The 21,815-nt window shown below is 36.5% G+C and overlaps 2 protein-coding genes and 1 non-coding gene across 3 annotated transcripts; all 3 read left to right on the forward strand.

The window, feature by feature from the left end:
- Positions 1-164: 164 nt before the first annotated feature.
- LOC140789600 (uncharacterized) lies at positions 165-3,981 on the forward strand. Its single transcript, XM_073139366.1, has 4 exons — positions 165-960; positions 1,469-1,607; positions 2,347-2,422; positions 3,582-3,981. Exons 1-4 carry the CDS (start codon positions 717-719, stop codon positions 3,720-3,722), a joined length of 600 nt encoding a protein of 199 aa, XP_072995467.1. The 5' UTR covers positions 165-716; the 3' UTR covers positions 3,723-3,981.
- A 6,835-nt stretch (positions 3,982-10,816) lies between these two features.
- Positions 10,817-10,898, forward strand: TRNAS-UGA (transfer RNA serine (anticodon UGA)). Its single transcript has one exon. It is a non-coding gene; the product is annotated as a tRNA-Ser (tRNA).
- A 3,538-nt stretch (positions 10,899-14,436) lies between these two features.
- Positions 14,437-17,032, forward strand: LOC140788436 (CBL-interacting serine/threonine-protein kinase 11-like). The gene has a single exon (XM_073137682.1). The coding sequence runs from the start codon at positions 15,495-15,497 to the stop codon at positions 16,872-16,874; it is 1,380 nt and encodes a 459-aa protein (XP_072993783.1). The 5' UTR covers positions 14,437-15,494; the 3' UTR covers positions 16,875-17,032.
- Positions 17,033-21,815: the final 4,783 nt, after the last annotated feature.

Here is a 21,815-nt window from a genome sequence, read left to right on the forward strand (position 1 = left end):
ATTCTGCACTTACTTTGTCTTACTGTTGATCCTTGTTGCAGTGACTTCTATGTTGATTTATTGAAACAGAGGATTGTAAACTTCCTTGCTGAGATATGTTTATTGCATGAAGACTGCAACTTTGGAAACAAATCAATTGGTGGGCAAGACCATACCTACACTAAATTAGTGTCTGGATTAGTACTTATATTTCATTTTAATCCTGTTAGTTTCTGTCTAATAGCTTTTCCTTGTCTAATTAGTTAGACATTGAAACAAGGAATAATAACTCTTATTTATTATTATCAAAATAAGAGATTTATTTTAACAGTAATTATTTCTATGTTCACTGGTATTTAAAATAAATATATAAAAATGAGAAAAAAAATATTTTATTTTTTATAAAATTATGATAAATATTTATTGATTTGATATAAAATATATTGATGAGATAAATATTAAGGGTATATAGGTAATTTGAATGAATAGTATTTACATTCTTGAACTTGGTTTAGCAAAAAATTATTTCAGAAATAAACGAAGCCTTTATAATCTTATTATGGTCCAAGAGGCCCATGTGGGCCAACAACTTGGCCCAATTAGAAACTAATGATCCAATTTTTGTATTTCTTTTGTTAGCCCAAATCTAATCCCCTCTTCTTCTCCAAATTCCCGCCTCTCTCTCTCTCTCTCTCTCTCTCTCTCTCTCTCTCTCTCTCTCTAACCTTTCTTCTCCAATGGAAAGCCATGGATCCCAAAGAAGCACGAGGCTCAAGAGAAAACCTCTCTCCGACCTCACAAACACCACCAAATCCTCTCCTTCCCTCCTGAAACCTAAGTCCAAACCCAATTGGAAACCCAAAGCGGCGAACCCTAATGAAGCCATCCTCAGATCCGACGCCGCCGTTTGTGGGAGCGGTCCAGATCGCGGCATGCCTACTACTTCCACTCCGCGAGCCAAAGACCCTTCTCGGGACTCTGGTAAATTTCTTTCTTTTGACTTCTTTGGGGGTTATCGGCAGTGACTTTTTGTGGCTTTTTGGGTTTTGGGATTCGTGAGTTAAATGGGTTGATGCGCACCTGGAGAAGTGCAAAATTAGGTTTTGGTGTCACTAAAACTTATGAATCACTGTGCCATGTATAGAAGTAGGCAATCTATGAGCTCTAGTAGATCTTGCTGGGGTTGGGTGGACATCAGCTATCTTTCTTCCCGATTTGGGACTTTTTTATTGCTCGGCTGTTCCATTCTTGCATTTTGATCTTCAGAGTATGCCCATGACCTAGACACTATGGAATGCCATCTGTTTCTGAATTTGTTGCTTTCTTTGTTCTAAAATATTTTGTTTAATAGTAAGCCATACTTTTCTTTTCTTGAAGTAACGAGGTTGACAAGTTCTCTGAAATTGAACTAATGTTTATGACGACAGTTCATTAGGTCAATGTATTCTTACATAGTTTGTTCTTGCTATTGCTTCATGGTTCTTTGCAGTTCTCAGTGAATCTCAAATTGACAAGTCGGTGATTTCCACTAGTAAACAGGAGAAGACATTCAGAAGAAAGTGTACTAGAAAGGGAGTTCTCTTGGGGCAATCAAGTTGTCCTCCTGTTGGAAGAATCAAAAGTCCTGAGTAAGTATTTACAGTTTACACAAAATTGTGAACACCTTTATCTTCAGATTATTACAGTTGCGTTATTGCATATTTGCATGTCAACGCCTATTCTTTATGTATGGCTTGGTCAAAATCCTAGTGGCCTTTGTTGTGATTCATGCATGGAAGAATCAATAGATAATGCAGGAGTGAACTTCATAGTGAATATGAGAAAGACAGGATTAGAGACTGTTCGGAGAACTTAGACCAGGTTGAGAGCAACCTCAATGAACAACATATATTGATTGCCAATTGAAAAGTTTTTATAAGAAGGTGTGGCTAATGATGGTTGATGTATTCTCCTAACACAGAACCTTGGTAATACAGGATCTATGCATTTCCCACTGATAAGTTGGGAAGGATTGCTGTTCATATTTATTCTCGTTGGAGTTTGAGTGTCTCATTGTGCTAAGCACTGTGTGCCCATGAAGATAACTTGTTCAAAGGAAAAGTTCATCTATTAAGTTCAATTATAGCATGATTATATGAACAAGTAGCATATTCTCCTTTACTATTTAACAATTAGGTGGGCATGTGTGCATATGTGCATATGTTCAGTTAATGAGCAGTTGTCAGAAGGCATTTTTAGATTGCAGTTAATGCTTCATAATGCATGTGTTCAGTTAAAGAGGCATTCTGCGTGTAAAATATCTAAATTTTATCACTTAGTACTTATTTTTATTTGGTCTGATTATTATATCTAGTGCTATTTAATTAGGGGAAAGCGGATGTTTGGAGAAGACAACTTTGGTCAGCCACTGGCATTTTCGGTTCCTTGTGAAAAAGCCAAGAAGGTTTGCCCTTGCTTTCCTTTACCTTAGTAATATTCCATTTTTGTCATGGATGGCAAGACATTAGTTTGTGTTCCTTCTAAGTTGTTCTCGATCAAGTTATTTTGTCCTGACCACTTCCTTCAAGCTTTGAGTCTTTAGGTGTTCCCTTGAAGTTGAATACTTATGCCAACTAAGAACTCAAATTGTATTTACTATATAAGTACTCAATAAATTTCCTTACCTGTGGCTCATAGTGAAGAATAGTTGTACAGTTTTTCAAAGTACCTAGAGGCTAGAGGTCTTCCGCTTTATCTAATATGCCGTGTGAAGGTCTTTCCTGAAAACTGTTAAGTTTAATCTAATAACTGCTGGCACATAAGTTGGGGCATAAGACTCTTGTTCTGATCTTGCAAATATATGTATCATAAAATAGTTGAAATAGTTATTTGTGAAAAATGATATACTTCATCTTGGGTGATCTCATTTGGGCATATGAACCTCAGAAGATCAGACTAGTTTTCAAGAAACAAAATTAATATGCTTTGCCAGTCCGGAGGAGTGATTTTCATAAAATATAAGTTTTCTTGGGAAGAAGGGTAAGACTCAAACTGGTATCAAAGGAACTAATAAGAAAAGGTAATGACAATGCTTAATTTAACCAGAAATTTAAAATAGAATTAAATGAAGAGTGATACATATTGTCAAACCAACATAATTGTGACTAAAGACTCATGTTCGTGTGTGTGCCAATCAAATATGTGGCTATTAGAATGGTAAAAGATTGATTCATGTTGGACTCAAATTAATATACGTTGTTATACACAGATCTGTTGCCTTTCCTGCTATGAATTTTATCCTGTGACAAAGCAAAGTATGAAATATTTTCAGTAGTCGATTGTTAATTGTATTTAAAAAACAGATTGACCTAAGGACGTATTGGCTTTGTTATAGAAATCTGTGCATTTTATATGAACTATATCCATCGCATGATCTATAATGTAGGAAGCTTTGTGTGTCTGCCAGTTATAATTGATATGATGCTATCAACACATTCCGTTGTCATTTTCCTTCTATACATGGCTTCCTTTACCTTTGCAGCCTTATGCAGCTTATGAACTTGCGTTACCTGTAATGCATCTTGATGTTATTTCTCTTCTCCCTGTTGCTGTTGTACAAACAGAGGCAGCGGAGAAGAATGACGGAAACTCTTAACAAACCCTTGTTACCTCAAGATTTTGTGGAGAAACAGAGAGCCTACTTTGCAGAGATCGATGCATTCGAATTACCGGAGGAGGTCGTTTCTGAGAGCGAGTTGGATTAGAAGCATCGAGGGTTCTATCCTCTGTAAGAATACTACTTGAATACACTTACACATGTACAGCAGCACATCTCACACATCAAGTAACTGGGGATTTTGGGAAGTACCCGGTTGCCACCCAAATGTAAAATTTGCCCATGTAGCCATCAATATTAATGCAATTCCATCAATTATATTCTAAATTTCCTGCTGAAGAGCTTGTATGTTGATGTTTGCACTTTGAAGTGGTCTCATGGAAAATCTTAGATTTCTCCTTTTTGTTTCTCTTTTTCTCACCAAGTGGTCCCTTAGCAATAAGTTTTGTCTTCTCCCTGAGTAATGATTTGTTGGTACTATTCTTTTAAGTTATCTCGGTTGAGATAATTAAATGTTATGTGGCTCTTGTGATTATTCGACACGTCCAAGTTTGCAATTAATACAAGACGAATGCATACCCATTGCCGAGTAAAAAATTACTATTAACTATAGTTAGCTCAATTTTAATATAACAAGTCCTTAAACAAGTACTTATCAATTAATTATTGGGGTATTACTTGGATTTTAAGTAAAATCATAAGATGCATTCTATCCAGCGAGATGTTGCCCTAAATTTTATGCTCATGACCAGACGCACTAAAATAATTTAGAAATATAAGAACAGAACATTCCCTATGGAAGATATCATGGGAGTAATCGAGGATAGCACGATTGATCCAATTAAATATTATAGTTTTTTTTTTTCATTATTGACCTTTTTTATGTATTTATTATTCTTTATTCTTTCTTCTCCATCGTTGTTTTCCTTCTTCTCCGTTATTATCATTAAGTAACTCTTAGTTTTCCAAATAAAACTTCGTGATAAGGTGCTTCTTGTAATTCAACGGAACACATTATGGTTGAATTAAAAACATTAAGAAGACGATTTAAACCACATTTAATACAAAAATTTAACCTCCCACACTTGGACAAATAGTAGATAACACCGTAACAGAATGTGCGGCATATAATAAATTTATGACACCCAACTAACAATGTATACTTCTCTTTACCAATTCCAATAGACTTGACTCAATTGGAAATCGGGTTCACAAGAATTTATTAGATTATAAGAAAAATAAATATTTAGTGGTGTCCCACAGGAAATTTTCAAAATCGTTGAAAATAAAATTTTAATCTTCTATTTCAACACCATATTATGGTTAGAAAAAAAAAAAAAAAAAGGAGAGAAAGAGGAGAAGTTATAATTTTCTCCTCCCATTTGGATTAAAAATTTAAGAAGAGAGAGAGCAAAAACCATGCAGTTGGGCCTGCAAAGATTCCATTGGTCGAATTACATTCATGAAATCTATTGCTGCTAAAAAAAACGTACGAGCTGGCAATTTTTACATGCAAATGATTAAGGCACAGCTTCAGCTTGTCATGTATGCCTCGCCTCGTACGACGCACTTTGCTGTTTATTTTTACATACGATATATAAACAAAACAAAACAATTAAAGGCAATCGCATCGATCGTTTACAACCACACGTACTTCCAACGAACAATGACCGACGACATTAACGCACAGATCTACGACGAACGAACACGAAAACATAAGAAGGATCGCGGAGAGCAGTCGTCGTCGTCGGAGCCTTGGTAATCCGACCTGGAGCTCGAAAATTGGCGATCTGGGTGCGTGCTGCAGCTGCAGGAGGACTCAGACTTACAGAAGGATGCCTGCGGTGATAGTATCGACCTACTTGAGGATGAGATATGGGAAGATTTACCCTGCTCTGTGAGCCAATGAGATACAGCACTGGCAAAGAAGCTTAGCCTACAAGAAGTCTTCGTCTTCATCATCGTAAGCACTCTATTCTTCTTCGTGTTCTTGTTGTTGGTCGTGGTGGAGTTGGGATGGAAGTGGTAAGAGGGGGGAGGAGTAATGGGAGGGATGGTGACGGCGGTGACCACGTCCTTGGGGATGCCGGGCTTGGACTCCCACAGGAAGGGGACCGAGCCCGGCACGACCCTGAAGCTAGGGTTGGCCAAGGAGCTCTCCTTGGAGAGGAGGCGTGAGTAGAATTTGCCGTCTTGCTTCACCCAGAGGGGGCTCTTGCTGTCATCTGATGAACTATTGTTATTAGAGAGCATCTCTAATTTGGCTTACCTACAAAAGGAGATGTGTATATATATATATATATATATATATACTATATAGTAGTAGTAACTTGGATCATAAAAGCAAGCCATAGAATTAGTATTGTATTTTATATTTAATGTCTCAAAGCCAACTAAGGTGGTGACCGAGTAACTATATTAATTACCCAGAGGAATTGACCTACCAACAGAAGTTAAGTTGGACTCTTCACATCATTGACTTCAGGCAGGCCTCAATACAAGGAGCGGATTCTCTGGCACCCTACAGGAATATGGAATTACTCTGCAAACATGATTTCATGAACTTCATGCAGCCAGCACACCTGGCAACACGTAATTGGGTACCAAGTCATCTTTGCTTCGCAATTTCGACCGAATTTAATTTATTATTCAATAGGAACATTGCAATATAGTTCAATCTAAAGAAAAGGGCCGAGATAATCCAATATATATATATATATATATATATTTTTTTTTTTTTATCGATCAGAGGCTAGATATGTCTTAGATACAGGGACACTTATTTTGTCGACCTACCCTCGAAGCTAAATCGAGCCGTTTAACTAAACTATTAAGCCACTAACTACCAAATAGAGAAAATCACCTATCAATTCTATAATAATTAGTGGGTTGATCATTTATAGACATTTGCAATGAGGTTTAAAATGTAGACAGTAGATTGCAACAAAAAAGAGACACCCATGAAAGCTATTTCAAGTTTTAAACTGTTTCGGCTTTCCATCCGCTCTCTCTTCTGACAAAATCTTTGATGAAGATGGTGATAGGTAGGTGATGAGAGGCTATTATTTACGACGTGTCAATGATATGGAGGTAGCATTAATTGATGAGATCCAATAATTAGCTACATACCTTAAATAGCATATATATATATATATATATATATATTGAACAACTTAATTGGATCGCCTCCTCCTTTTTCATTAGTTTTTATTGTTAATTTTGAGAGAATTATTAGTATTTGTATCGTGAAAACAACAAAACAACTTAGGTTTATATATATATATAAGCTCACTTAGTTGCACGATAAGCAATTAAGAGGAAGATATTAACTAGTTTGCATTTAGGTAGGTAGTTTCTAATATTTATATACGTTTATTTTAAAAGTTCGATTTAAAATGAATGAGTAAAAGTAATGATTACTTTCATACAAAAAATGAATTTTGGTTGTAAAAATTATATTACTATAGCAGTTGGTATGAGCTAACAATTATATATATATATATATATATATATAATGTTAGAGTGTTTCTTCCGTGCCATAGAGTTAATTTTTTATCAATCAGTTTGATAAAGATCTAACGGTTAAGATCTTTAAGGGTATAATAGGAATAAAAGATATTACTGGTTTAGTAGGTAATTTTTTTAGATATATAATCTTGCACATTATTTTTTTGATAATTATATTATCTTAATATTTTATTAAGTAAAAGACATATATATTATTAACTGAGAGTAATGTATATATATCAAAATAAGGGTATTGATGTCTTTTATAATTAACTTGATGAAAATTTAATTACATTTAGATAGAGAATTATATTTAAATTAAATTTTATCTCCAAATAATCAAATTTAAATTATTTAATATTAAATAATATCTCCTATAATTAAGGCATAATTATATTTAAGAGAGAAATCTTAACTGAAGAAAAAAAAAGTGTAGAGCTCTTCTTCCGTATCGTAAAATTAATTGTTTATTAATTAGTTTGATAAAGATCTAATGGTTAAGATCTTTAAGAGTATAATAAGAAAATTGAGAAATTAGGCACACATAATTAAATCTTTTTAACTAATATACTTTTTTTTTTCTTACGTAATGTGGTTTTGGAATCGTTACTGGAAACCGGTATCGGGTATGAAAACTGACTATTATAGCCGTTGGATTAAGATTTTAATTTTTAAAGTTGCATTGAAGTATTTGCCATAATGTTAACAACCAACTTAATCTTCTTAATTTTTTTTAAAGAGAAAAATAAAAATATTATATTATCTCACTAAATACTAATATTGCTAACATAAGATATTACAATTTTTCTTTAACTTACTTCTCTTAATAATTCAGTGGCTCAAAATCTTTGACTTTAAAGGATTTTCTTTTAAGAGGCAAATAGAAACTGATTAAATTTAAATCATTAACTCATTTGATTGGAAGTGGAGCTTTTTCAAAATCCATCTTCTATTAATTTCATACATATTGTAAATTTTCATCATCTTAATAATGTGTTAATTGGGTCTAATCTCCTATCCTTTCTAAATAGAAAAAAAAAACCAGCTTAATCCTAGGATTAATTAAGCCCGTGAATTATCCGCATGCGTAGAGAAGAACAAAGGCAACTACTCATGATATCCTCAATGGCCTTCACTTTATAAAAATAGACATTATAATTTGACGTGGGTCCATTAATTGCATGCGTTACTCCAGTGAAGTAGTAGATGTCTTAAACTAAACAAAAAATAACTAATAATAATAATAATAATAAAGATTCTAGATGTCTGGAGATGACGTGTCAGAAGGACATGCAAGATGGAGCGATCAACATGCAGGTGTTGCATAACCATATAGACGAGTTTGTAGTATAGCTTAATTAACCACTGTTAAGAGACATGGAAAAGACTTAGAATGAATGAAGAGGTTAGTTGACAAATATTAATCAACACAATCTATAGTTGCGACTCTAATTAATGCATCCAACCTACCAAGATCTTATTGATTATAACTGTCCTTTAAAGTTTCATCATCCAAGAAAACTTTGTGATATATATTTAATACCTCTTACTGTTCTTTCTTCTTGCTTCTTCTTCAAGAGATATTGACAAGAGAAAAAGAAGACCTTCTTGTCTTCTCTTTTCTTTTCTTTTCTTTTCTTCTCTTTCTCAGTATCGTTACACAGTAGGCGAGCAAAATTTCGTAGGTTCCTCCCAAGTACATCTAAAACTTATGTTTATACTACGATTGATCGATCGGTCTGTACCCAATTTGCCTCATAATATATATATAATTAATTTTAAAATAGAAGTACAATGTATATCCCTATCTTTCTAAGTTCATATGCCAAATGAGGCCCTATAAATATTAAAATCAAAATAAGTATTATAAATCATGTTTTTTTAAAAAGAAATTACAGTGCTTTCTTTAATTTTCTTTCTTTTTTTTTTAAAAGATCTCTTTAAATATTTTTCTTGTTCTTTCTAGATGTACAACTATTAATCAAAGTTTTGTATTCAAATTTTGCTAATCTTTCATTTGGGATAGAAAGTATTGGTAATCCAATTAATATAAAATCAACAATATTTGTATAGAAACGCAATGACGTATCAAACTATATGTGTAATAATCCAATAGGAAGCTAAGTGGAAAGATAACACTCTATGAAAAAAATTAAAATAAAATCAACATTTATTAAAAGAGAAGAAGCAAATTTCTGATATTATTTTACTATATTACTCTGAGTTGATTTGAAAGTTAATGCCTAACCACAACCATAATTAGTTTAATCTTAGTGGATAAAAATAACAATATACTGCTACAATTGTTGCTAACAATAAATTAGTATCAAATTAATGCAGTAGATTAATTGTTTTTTTTTTGTTTTAAACAATAATTGGATTTGAGGCTGCAGTTGGGCCCCACCTTAATTTCCATGGGCCCCAAAAGCTTGGGCTAGAGTTTTGTAAACGGGTTCGGACTATCCATTTGGGAGCCTCAAACCTTTGGGCCTAACTCTTGAATGAATTGTTGGTCCATTAATTGGGCCTCTTGAATGAATATGATTAATTTTTGAGATAATTACATCTAGACTAACTATTGCTAATTTTTCATAAAACACACTAATTTAGTTTTCACCGAAACTCTTGACTATGTAAAACCTCCAAAATGCTCATTTTGTTACATTTTATTTTTCCGGTTGGGAAAGTTCACACGATTAATTTATGTCTTGCTATGTTCGATCCTCATAACGAGTTAGGCTTGAGCTTAATGAGATTATATTTAAGTTAACCTAATGAAAAACTTGTAAATATACCCATCTTTCATAACTTTCTTTTATATAGATGATGAGAGGAGTTTAGGGGAGCATATGTGTTAAAATGGAAGTAGAAAAGAAAAGTTTTGTCGAGTGAGTAGAAGAAGGTGCTGTTAAAAGAGATGTTGCTGCTTTGCACGGAGATTTTGATGTCGGTGTTCATGCAATTCTTCGAGTTATCTTTTGCTCTCTCTCCAAAGGTTCCTACACTTCTTGCTCTTCACTATTTGTTTGGTGAGATTTTTTTGCTCATCCTTTCCTTTTGGTGTTCCACCAAACAGTGAGATAATGTAGCTAAACAAATGTTTGTCTAATAAGAAGTATGTGTGTTTGCCTCTAGTATAATCTAGAGGAGATTTATACTTTTCTGTGCATAGTGAAGATGTTTGTTAGGGCAAAGACTTATTGATTTTTTTTTCCAATTTAGGTTTTCTATGTAAAATCTCAGTGCATGATTGTTTTTTTGTGTTGCTATTATTTCATTATGTTAATTGCTTTCGCATTAGCTTCCTATAAAAGAATAATCTCTCTCATTTGATTGTGCATAGAGAATGAAATCTCAACAAACCCTCTACGGAATAATTTACCCTTAATTTTTCTTTTAACACAAGGAGAGAAAATTCAAAAATAAGATATTCGATAATTCATCAGGCTGGGTTAGAGATATTCGGTAATTGAGGGGATTTAAGTGCCATTAAAAAATAATTAAGGTCAGTATGAACACAGACCATAATTTAAAGGGTTCAAGTGTAACTAATTCTTAATTTATTAAGGCTCACATTTAAATTAATTGATAAAGCAAGTTGGTTTTCAGCTAAAAGCATACATTAATTGTAGTACTTTTTAAATTTCATTTGATCTTTATGTATTATATATTTTTAAAAAAAGCCTGATATATAAATGGTGCCATTTGTATAATATCTTCATTTATTATTAACAGGTCGATATGTCCGAGTGGTTAAGGAGACAGACTTGAAATCTGTTGGGCTTCGCCCGCGCAGGTTCGAACCCTGCTGTCGACGTTTATTTTTTCAGAAATTAATTACCTGTCGTTTCTGAAATATTATTTTTAAATATAATATTTTTGCTTGTTGATTATTTCTTTTCCTCTAGGTTCGATTTGGAGATTATGTATGCATACGTATGTATGTATATATAAATATATCCAACCATCTGTCACGTTGGCCTACTGGTATATATTGTCAAAGTCCAAGGTATAGAGCTTGCGGAGGAAAAGCCTCTCCAAATCCCTATCACCCAAAAGATTGAGAGTTGAGACAAAATCTACTGACGAGCACTACGCCACAAGTGGGCAAACTTCTATTTGTCAGAAAGAGCACCAAATACCACCATTAACTTTTTCCTTGTGCCAATTGGAGTAAGAAAGTAGTTTTAGGTATTATTTAGATAATTATATGAGTGGGTGTTAGTAATAGGAGTGGCTAGTGTTGTTGTTATTGTCGTTATCGTTATCATTATCATTATTCTAGGCTTGAAATATTTTAAAAGATGCTGGACATATATTCAAACTAAGCTGATGGAGTTTTAGATATTAATTGACATACCTATCCCTCAGTAAATCACCTATAAATAACTTTTCTTAAATGATAGGATAGTAGTGCACTACACAAAAATTGCAATCATGCGTCACAAGGACCTTCTGGCTTCTGGGGTACCTTAAATATTGAAAGATAGTTCTGACGAGATAAGAAGTCAGAAACTCTCCTCAATTAATGATATTTAGCTTAAGACAGAAGAAAATCACATATAGGCTACGTGTCCAACCCATCATAGTTAGAATCCTACATAACCTGAATAAAAGAGTACTAATTAACTATTGCAACCGTCAGCAGAGTATATTATTGGCAAACAAATGTTCTTAGTAGTCTTAATCTCCTTTCTTTGTCAAACAGAAGTGAGGAAGAAGTAATGAGGCAATAATAGAGTGAGTGATATCGATCTGTACGGTTAGATTGTGATCTTATTTGATAATGTTCCATCTTGGAAGACCAATTGACTGCTCTTTCTCCAATGATACAGAATAGTGATAAGAACAAGAAGCATTTAATTTGGCATATCATACACAAATTTGATCTACATTTAGCTTTATGTTCTTCTGCAAATAAGTATTGATTGTTCAATCCAATGATTTGAAAGAGTGTGAAACCAAGAGGATGCTCACATTGGAAGTTTCTGATCGTCCTGTAACTTATAAGGTAATCATCTTATACAAAAGTATGCGTTAGTTGTTGGAAAAGATTAAGAATGAGCTAAGGATTCGACCTCATATGTTTGATATCACGTCATGATTAGAGATTCCAGAAACATCACAAAACTAAGGCCCACATTTAGACAAGAGAGGAGTCATGAATGACTAAGAATAATTAGTGTGTGAATCTCATTTTAATTTACAGATAGTTTGAGGTGATTAGGAAGAGATGCTCTCTGTTTACTTCTTAATTCGGGTTTAGGCCCGTGCTAGCTGATCACTATATAATAAGGCTACAGGACATGCGACACAGATTATAAAACTATCTATTATTTGGCAAATAAATATACCTTAGAGTTGGACATAGAAAGAGGACAAGGATAAGAACTTATATTATTAGCCTCTTTTCCTTTTCAGACATTATATAGTGAGGAACAGGTCATGGGCCATATTGGAGTAGTGATCAGATAGGAACGATCACCTTTAATTTGGAATTAGTTAAAATGGAATTTCACCTACAGTAGTCGATTTCAAAAAATAGAGGCAATATAATAAGGAAAGTATACGGATGATATTACTAATGCTTCGCCTAATATTATGACAAATGAATACTTAAAAAGCATAAGCATGCTCACATATGTCTGTGCTATTTTTGTGTCAGCTTTATTAATATTCCCTTCCAGAAGAGAAACAAAAAGAAAAGAAGAGAAGAGAGTATCAGATAACTTGTCGCAGCCTGAAATAATTTCAGCATTGAGAATAAACCATCTAGATAGTTTGAATCTAGAATTGATGAGAGATATCATTTTATAAGCTACGTTATTGCACTACCTCCAATATTCTAATAAATAACAAAAACAACTTACTGATTCCTATGGGCTTACCTGTGGATATGATGCCTCTTTACAACCAATGGAGATTGGAGTGGAGAAGAACAACCATATAAGGTATATCAGATAAAAGGTCCTCATGCAACGTGCCAGTCTTCATATATCTGCATGACAATATCATGCATGAGAAATGAATTTCTAATTGGTGGATATTCTTGCCATCTCTTCTAACAGATTCATATCAGCATCTACTGTTCCTCCCTGGATATATTCCTATTTGATTTGTTCATCCCGAAATATATAATTCCCTTCAATACTGGGTAAATACAAGTATCACCAACAAAACCAATCTTAATATTATGGCACTTTCATATGAATATAACTTCACCTTCTTCCACTCTCAGCCAAGTTCCAGATCAAAGCCCTTCAGCCACAAGATTGCCCACTATAGCACAGATGTGGTTGGTGCAAATTTATCTGCCCATGGATAGTTAAATCAAAAGTAAAGTAAAAGAAAATTGAAATGAGGATAATGATGTTAGAGCACAAAAAGTTGGGACACTAATCTTACCCAAGTTAAACATAATTCTTATTTTTTTTTCTTCCTATTTTTCTAGAAGCAACTTGCCTCTGCATTCATGTGAAAAGTTTATAGTAGTCCTATAATTTGTGACATTTAGAGCCGCTCCTCTCCCTATCTGGTTTCTATTCTTTTGTTTGACAGAGCAGATAGTCTTCTTATAAGAGAATTTTATAAATGGCCACAATTCAATAAAAAGTTAAAAAATTAAAATGGTTTAGCATTTAAACAACACATTTTATCCTCATTGATGCATTTATTTCTATCTCGGGTAGGTTAAGAAGGTGTAAAGGAAGAGGTCTTGGAAGTAAGCAAATACAGAACTTTGGAGTCCTTTTCATGAGAAGAGGTCCATAACCCACTTGATGCTTGAAAAAGGAAATGCTTGGATCAGCAAACAACTAGCCCTATCTAATTTTGAACTAAAAGGCCATTGAAATTTTAATTGTTTTTCTAATTAACGAATAGGTAATTTTCATTTTATTAATCCTATATCATTTTGAAACTTGATAAATGCAAGTCAAAGGTTGTTAAGATTTAATTGTTTCATATTATTTTAAGGACATTTTTGTCGAAGTGACCTTAAGTACATAGTATTTTGCTTCTATTTGTTAGTTTCCTATCCAAAACAAGGTACTATTCATACCACAAAAAGTTCTCGAAGGAAACATTAGTATAGTTTGAGGACTTTTATCTAATTAGGCACACTGTTTTATGTGTTTGTTGTAATATACACCTTGAGTGGGGCATTTTTAATGATTTAATTAAAAGGAAAAAAATGGAAATTTCAAATTAAAGTATTTAAAAGACGAAGTGTAAACCATATTAAGCACACAAGGTAAATGGAGACATGTCAAAATTGTTTCTGACCAGAATTCTAATATATTATGCATTACAAGACAACCATGAAGTATGTCAAACTGATACATCTGACATAACTACAAAACGAGTAATATAATTGTTATTCTGCTAGTATGGTTTTATCAATGAAGTACAAAAGAAGAAAAAAACTAACTAATACATCTACAGTAATATACACTCTTAACATAGTTTGATCTATGGATGTCATGAATGCTTGAAGACTGTTGAAAGAAAATAATAGGTTGATATCAAAATCATCCGGCTAAGATGAGATCAATTAAGGAATATTGCTAGGGATACTAGATGAACCTGACAACTGGCCTACTCCCAATAGTAAGATTCACTCATCACCCTGAGTTGAGTAGTGTGTTGGAAAGTTGACAATAATATAAAAGCTAAAAGCTCAAATAATGACATAAGTTCAATGAATTAGCTTTGCCCCCCTATCCTATTTGAGTTCTATATACATCAAGGGTCAAGTTGATTGCCTTCTCCTAATCATCATAAGGAGAAAATGAAATGGAAGTTGTAGGGTAGTTATCTTATATATACAGTAGTCTTTATTTACCACCAAATGCTTCCCATCCTCTAAAAATCAATCTAAAACCCTGCTAATGCGTTTGACATATTTAATCTTTTTTCCATAATTTATGATTTTACCTTTATCAACCCAAATGATAATAAATCAGCATTGATTAGAGGATATACAATTCCATGCAATAGTGAAAAAAAAAACATTTGTTGGGCAAACGAAAATATGTATATATATTCGTAGTTCTTGGAAGTTTTTTAAAGAAGTATATTCTGGGGGTATATATGAGGTAAGAGGGCATTATTCCTTGTCAAAACACCCTTTAAATTTGAAACCAGAAAGCAAACCGCGTAGCTGCGAGGTGGGAGCGAGGTGGGAGAAGGAGGAGCTCAGGCTTATTCATCCCGCTTCCTCCTCCTCCTCCTCCTCCTCCTCCTCCTCCTTGCGCCACATTTTTAACCAAAATCCCCAACGCCCGATCTCAACAAAATCCCATCAAAAATAGCAAAAAGATGAAGACATCAGCGCCTTAAACGGTATACGTACCTCTGTCAACCCCAATCGGAATCGAAGAATAAGAAGAAAAAGAAGCCATCGCCGCCGCCCATGCCGGAACCCGGCGGCGGAGCTACCGCCTCCGCCGCCCCCACCAACGAAAAGAAGATCCTCTTCGGCAAGTACGAGCTCGGTCGCCTCCTAGGCCGCGGCGCCACTGCGAAGGTCTACCATGCCCGCCACCTCTCCTCTGGACAATCCGTGGCCCTGAAGATCCTCCATACCCCTTCCGTCCTCTCCTCCGGACTCTCCTCCAACGTCCTCCGCGAGATCTCCGCCCTCCGCCGCCTCCGCCTCCGCCACCCCCACGTCCTCCGCCTCCTCGACGTCCTCGCCTCCCGCTCCCGCATCGTCCTTGTCCTCGAGTTCGCCCGCGGCGGCGAGCTCTTCTCTCTCCTCCACCGCCACGGCCGCCTCTCCGAGGTTCAGACCCTCCCCGTCTTCCGCCAGCTCCTCTCCGCCGTCTCCTTCGCCCACTCCCGCGGCGTCTTCCACCGCGACCTCAAGCCCGAGAACCTCCTCCTCGACGACTCCGGAAACGTCAAGGTCTCCGACTTCGGCCTCTCCGCCCTCTCCCCAAACGCCAACTCTAATAAGATCAACCTCTCCAAAACCGTATGCGGGACCCCCGCCTACGTCGCCCCCGAGGTCCTCGCCAAGAAACCCTACGACGCCGCCAAGGTCGACCTCTGGTCGTGCGGCGTCATCCTCTTCGTGCTCGCCGCTGGCTACCTCCCCTTCAACGACCCCAACCTCATCGCCCTCTACCGCAAGATCTGCCGCGGCGAGCTCAGGTTCCCCAAGTGGACCTCGCCGCCGCTCCGGCACCTCATCTCCCGCCTCCTCGACACAGATCCCGAGACGCGGATCACCGTCGACGGGGTCATCGACGACCCGTGGTTCCGCGGCGGGCTCGACCGGGACCAGATCGAGGGCATCGTCCGGTTCCGCCCCGAGACCGACGACAATAAGCTCGACCTCGACGGCGACGACGGAGAACGGGATCTCACCGCCTTCGACATCATCTCCTTCTCCTCGGGATTCGATCTCTCTGGAATGTTCGTGGAGAACATAGCGGTGAAGGAGCGGTTCGTATCGCCCAATACGGTGGAGGCGATACTGGAGAAGGTTGGGAAGGTGGCGGATAAGGAGGGATTAATTGTTAAAAGGAAGGGTAAAACGGGAAGAGGGTTCGCGGCGGTAGAAGGGCGAACCGGGAAGCTCATGGTTTGGGTCGAGGTTTACCGGCTGAACCGGGACCTGACGGTGGTCGAGGCGCAGTTGGAAGCAGCCGTGGAGGGGGAAGAGGGAGGAGGGCATTTTTGGAAGGAGAAGCTTTGGCCGGCTCTCAGAGGACCTGGCGCGCCGCAGCTTCTCTGTTCGGCTAGCTCGAGCGAAGCCGATTCCAATTCGCTCCATGTAAGTACGTAAATTAAAATGCCAATGTATATAAGTTTATGTAATATAACAATATAAAAATGCATTATTTGCATAGCTTTTTCTTTTTCTTTTTCTTTTTCTTTTTCTTTTTCTTTTGTTTTTGGTTGGCATGGAACGATGGAATGGATTGGTAAAGTTTTGTCGGGTAATTAAATTCTATACTTATTCTTCTTCTTTTTTAACCCAAGATGTATTTTTCAGTTTGGAGGAATTCCTTATTATTATTATTATTATTTTTTTTTTTTTTTTTTTTTTTTTTTGTAGTAATGGGCTTCTTGAACATTTGTATAAGAATCTTTTGCCTTGTGGTTGATATTACAAACTTATATAACTTTTTATGCTTGATTTACTCTTAATGATGCTAATGGAACTTAGCTTAGTTATGGAGAAGGCTTGTATAAATGCAAAATTACTTACTAGCCAGTCGATGTCTAAATATTAGAAGATATATACAAGAGGTATCTTATTTTTCTTAATTTAAGTTTGAGACTGTAGATAGAAATTATTTGACTGAGGGACTGTAGATAGAAATCATTTAATCAAAATTCATTAACACCTCACTCCGGAGGAACTCTAGACCAAACTTTGCATACATTGTGGTGAAAAGATAACGTAGCTAGGTAATGAGTCATTGCTAGTATATCTTAGGAGCCTTTTACAATCTTTTATAGTTGCAACTTATCTCTTGGAGACATTGCAGAAAAGCTAAGAGTTTCCCTTGGAGAGCACTTCTTCTTCCAAGCCGCGTCCGTCCAACACACTAGATCTTCTTCTTCTTCTTCTTCTTCTTCTTCTTCTTCTTCGACGAGTCCATGCATGCAGTTTCAAACTCATCATGAGCATTGGGCACATCTCTTTCTGGGGGTGATCAACAGCCTTTTTGCCTCCAAGATAATCGAGCTTGGAGAGGTTCCACACTTCCTCAACACCATGTTGTTTCTAGTTTTTCATAGAGCCCATAGAATAGTAACTCCTCTAACTCGGTAAATTTTTAGGCATGTTGTCCTTTAAACTTAGGACAAATAAGCATAAGTCCTAATAAAAGTGATTGGTTTTGAGTCCAAATAAGAGTGCTCAAAAAGCCCATAGAGTTGAAGCCTATCCTGTCTATGTCCAACTTAATAAAATTGGACCAAAGTCCAACCCGAGCCCACTTTGGACCCGTCTTGACCCGGCCCAAAAGTTTATTGGACTAGCTCGAGTTAACCTTATCTAAGTCTGACCTAGCCCGAGCCTGCGGATTCTAACCCTCTATTAGGGCCTAACTCGTCCACGCATAATTTGCTTGGCCTATTTGTCCCTTAGATATAAATTTTATTTTATTTCTTAAATCACTTATAGTCCATGAGTTAAATGCCAACAAATGTGTCCATCACTACGTCTACATTGGAAAGATCAAATGTTTGATTTTTTTTCACTAAAAAAAGGTATACCAGGTGAAAAGGTTGTGGAATTTGACTCCTTTATATTTATTATTTTACCTCTAACAAAATTTAATTTTTTTTTTCACAATTTTGCCGTACTTTACAATATAAATGTCTTTGACAACCTTTTCTTTTTTGCATAATTGATAATATAAAAAAAGAGATAATAAAAATAAATTAAGAGAAGAATTTAAATTAATGAAACCAACAAGTTAAGATTCTTACCAAAAAATTAGATTCCAAACTCTAATATTAATTTTTTATTTTTATTTAAAATTAGATACAATGAGTTAACTGAGATTGTACACAGCTTATCTATGGACCCAATCCGTTTGTCTACCCATACTTTTCCTTTCCAATAATTAAATACTTGAACTCTTCCAATATTAGTCCAGTAATAGACAGGACTAAGTAAGTGTTGTCCAAGCCCGAGCTCGATATTATTGGTCGGACCTAGCCTGACCTGGTCTATGAGCACCACTAAATAATTTCAATTTTGGGATGTCATTTGAAATGCGAGATTGATACGCTGATTTACAGTCAATAGCACGCTTGAATCAACTAAGGATGGATTAATCCATGCCGAATCCGCTCTCCCTCCTCTAGTAATCGCTTTTAAGTGATGGAAAGAGGATCATTTGACTTGATCCATATATTCGATTACACAGACATCATAATTGTCTTCTAAGAAATTAAATTCTAACACAGAAGGAATAGAGTGATCAAGCTTTCAAAGCCCTTTTTCGTTGTGCTTAATTGGGACCCCAAATCTCTAAATTCAGAGGCCAATTTGCTCCAATGTCTCTAATGGATAGCTTTATACTTAGAGACCAAATTTGAAGCTCAGAGAAAATCACATTTTAGAGCCCAATGCATTCAATAATATAGATTTAAAGTAATATAATAATAATAATAATAATAATAATTTAGAGCAAGGCTCTAGAAAGCCCTCTTTTAAGACTCAAGCTTTAATTTTGTTGATTTGGAGTACAATTAGAGCGGACCGAACTGAGATTTTAGAGCATAACACTAAAATATTGACCCACTTTTTTAATAGACAATCTGTTTTTAAATTCTGTTTATATTTTTTTTATATACACTAATTATTTAAACTAAAATTTAATTGTTAAGTTAAATAATAAATATATTCTGTTTTAAATCTAAAATGAGCTATCCAACCATACGTTATTAAAAATAAATTAATGTTACCAATGTTTATTAATCATAGTATATAAATATCATATCATTAAATAATTGGAAAAGAAGAAGAAGAAGAAGATAACCTCTACATTTAGGCATAAGGATGATAATTTGGGTAATTTACATGAATCTTCTAGACGTGGTTGGCAGGTCTGACTGAGATCCAGAGTCAGCGCAGACTTTGTACGGTGCAAAACGACAGCAATGATTCCAGACAAACCAATTAGTTAGTAAAAATAATGATTATATTTTAATAAAATTAAATGCTATATAACACAATTTAACGTATAATTTAATTTTTTTATTATTATTATAGAACACCTTTTGGACACTAAGTACATCGAAAGTCTACGTCAACCTAGGAGAGAGATATGACGATATTCATGGCAACCGTGGAGATCATAACTAATTCCAGCAATCCGGGAGAGAAGAAAGTCAACAGCTCCATTGCTTTAGCCCAGCTTTCCGTCTCAGGAGGCTTAAGAGCGAAAGCTATCCGGCTAAGACCGGCTATGATGGCGGAGACCACGAAGAATACAAAGGCCTTGAAGAACAAGCTATGTCCTTCGCCCCCCGTATAGACCGCGTAGAGCACCGACAACATCGCTAAATTGGCCGTCGTGGAGCCTGTAAAGATCTGGTCTAGCTCCTTCTTGAAGTTGACGGCGCGGAATAGTACTCCACCCGCCGGAGAAGCAGCTGCTGGTGATCCACGGCGGAATTTAATGGCGAAGTACGCGACGGATGCAATGAACTCGGGAAAGAAGGCGAGTACCGTGATTCCGTCAAGGAACGCCGTAGAGAGTACGAAGGCCGACAAGCCCAGTAAGGCCAACATGACGTACCTGAGAGGCTTAAGAATGGCGACGAGGCGATCTCTCATGATACTGCGGTTGAACGCGAGGGGCATGGAAGTGACCATCATGGAGAAGACGCCAAGGGTAGAAGTCAAGAAGGAGACAGAGAGATCGAGTCGCGGATGAGGATGTGCTTGGTTCGGAAAATTCTTCAAGTAAGCAAAGATAGTTCCTATTTGTAGCCCGAAGGCGGTGAGATTGATGAAGAGGGAGAGGTCGAAGGTAGTCTTAATCTCTAATTCATAGGCCTCGAGATCGGCAATATTGGGATGATCATGATCAGTAGTAGTTCTAGTACTGGTACCACCGTTGACAAGGATTCCTAGGATGACGATGACTGGGAGGAGGAGGGTAGCGAGCACGGCATTTCTTTGGTTTACGAGGACTAAGAGGAGACCATTGGAGACCAACAAGAGAACACCAGAGATGGAGATGAGGGCTATGAAGACGAGGTGGTTTGGTGCTATGGGATTGCGCTTTAACTGATCGAAAGAATACTTCATCAATACGTAGGCAGAGAGGACTGTGGAGACGGAGAGGATGAACCCCACGTAGATCGGAGTTGAGAAGGGTTGATTTATATTTTGGTAGGCTGGGAAAGCCGCCATGAGTAAACCCCAGAAGATTCCAGCGACGGTATAGGAGAAGAATACGATTCGCATCAGCTTGGCCTCCACAGCACTTTGTCTTCCGCCATTTTCTCCTCCTCCTCCTCCTACTTGAGATGACTGGAAATGTTACAAAAAGAAAAGGTTAATATCACTAGACCCACAAATCTAGTTGAATCATAGAAAAGTATATCTAAAACTTTCAGAACCAGCTAACACGTCGGTATATTTGGATGCTAATCTCTGTCGTCTTTTGAGATTTAATCTTTTCAATTTCTGGAATCTATCGGTGAAAATTTATCATTCAATCTCTCAAAACCGTGGGATGGCTTGGTATTGAAATTGCATCATTCATTAGGCTATAATGAAACCATCTGCCTACCTACGGGCATTCCATTAGAGAGAGAGAGAGAGAGAGAGAGAGAGAGAGAGAGAGAGAGAGAGAGAGAGAACTCTCAAAACCGTTGATGGCTTGGTATTGAGTTTTGGTAAAACAGAGAGAGGAGGCAAAAAGATGATCCATGTTGGTGGCATGGAAGAAAGCATAGGATGAGCAAGCATGAACCATTTGATCCATGTTGGTATCAACGACTTCGGGGATGCTGGTACCCGTGGTCACTTCGGTAAGGCGAGGCCTCTGCAACACGGTGGGGATGTAGCTCTCTGGAAGAGTCTCATGGTGAGAAGGATTGGAGATGAGGAGTTCTGCCATTAGACACTGGAGAACGAGAGGAGTTGGGTATTTCGAACCTCGATGGACTTGACTTGATATAGACGAATCGAAGTGACGCACCAAGTCAGAATTCCTGCTCACGCTTAATTTCACCATGCCACGACCAAAGC

Source organism: Typha latifolia, chromosome 5 (genome assembly GCF_019914945.1).
Source record: "Typha latifolia isolate L0001 chromosome 5, TyphaL0001v2, whole genome shotgun sequence".
Classification (NCBI taxonomy): domain Eukaryota; kingdom Viridiplantae; phylum Streptophyta; class Magnoliopsida; order Poales; family Typhaceae; genus Typha; species Typha latifolia.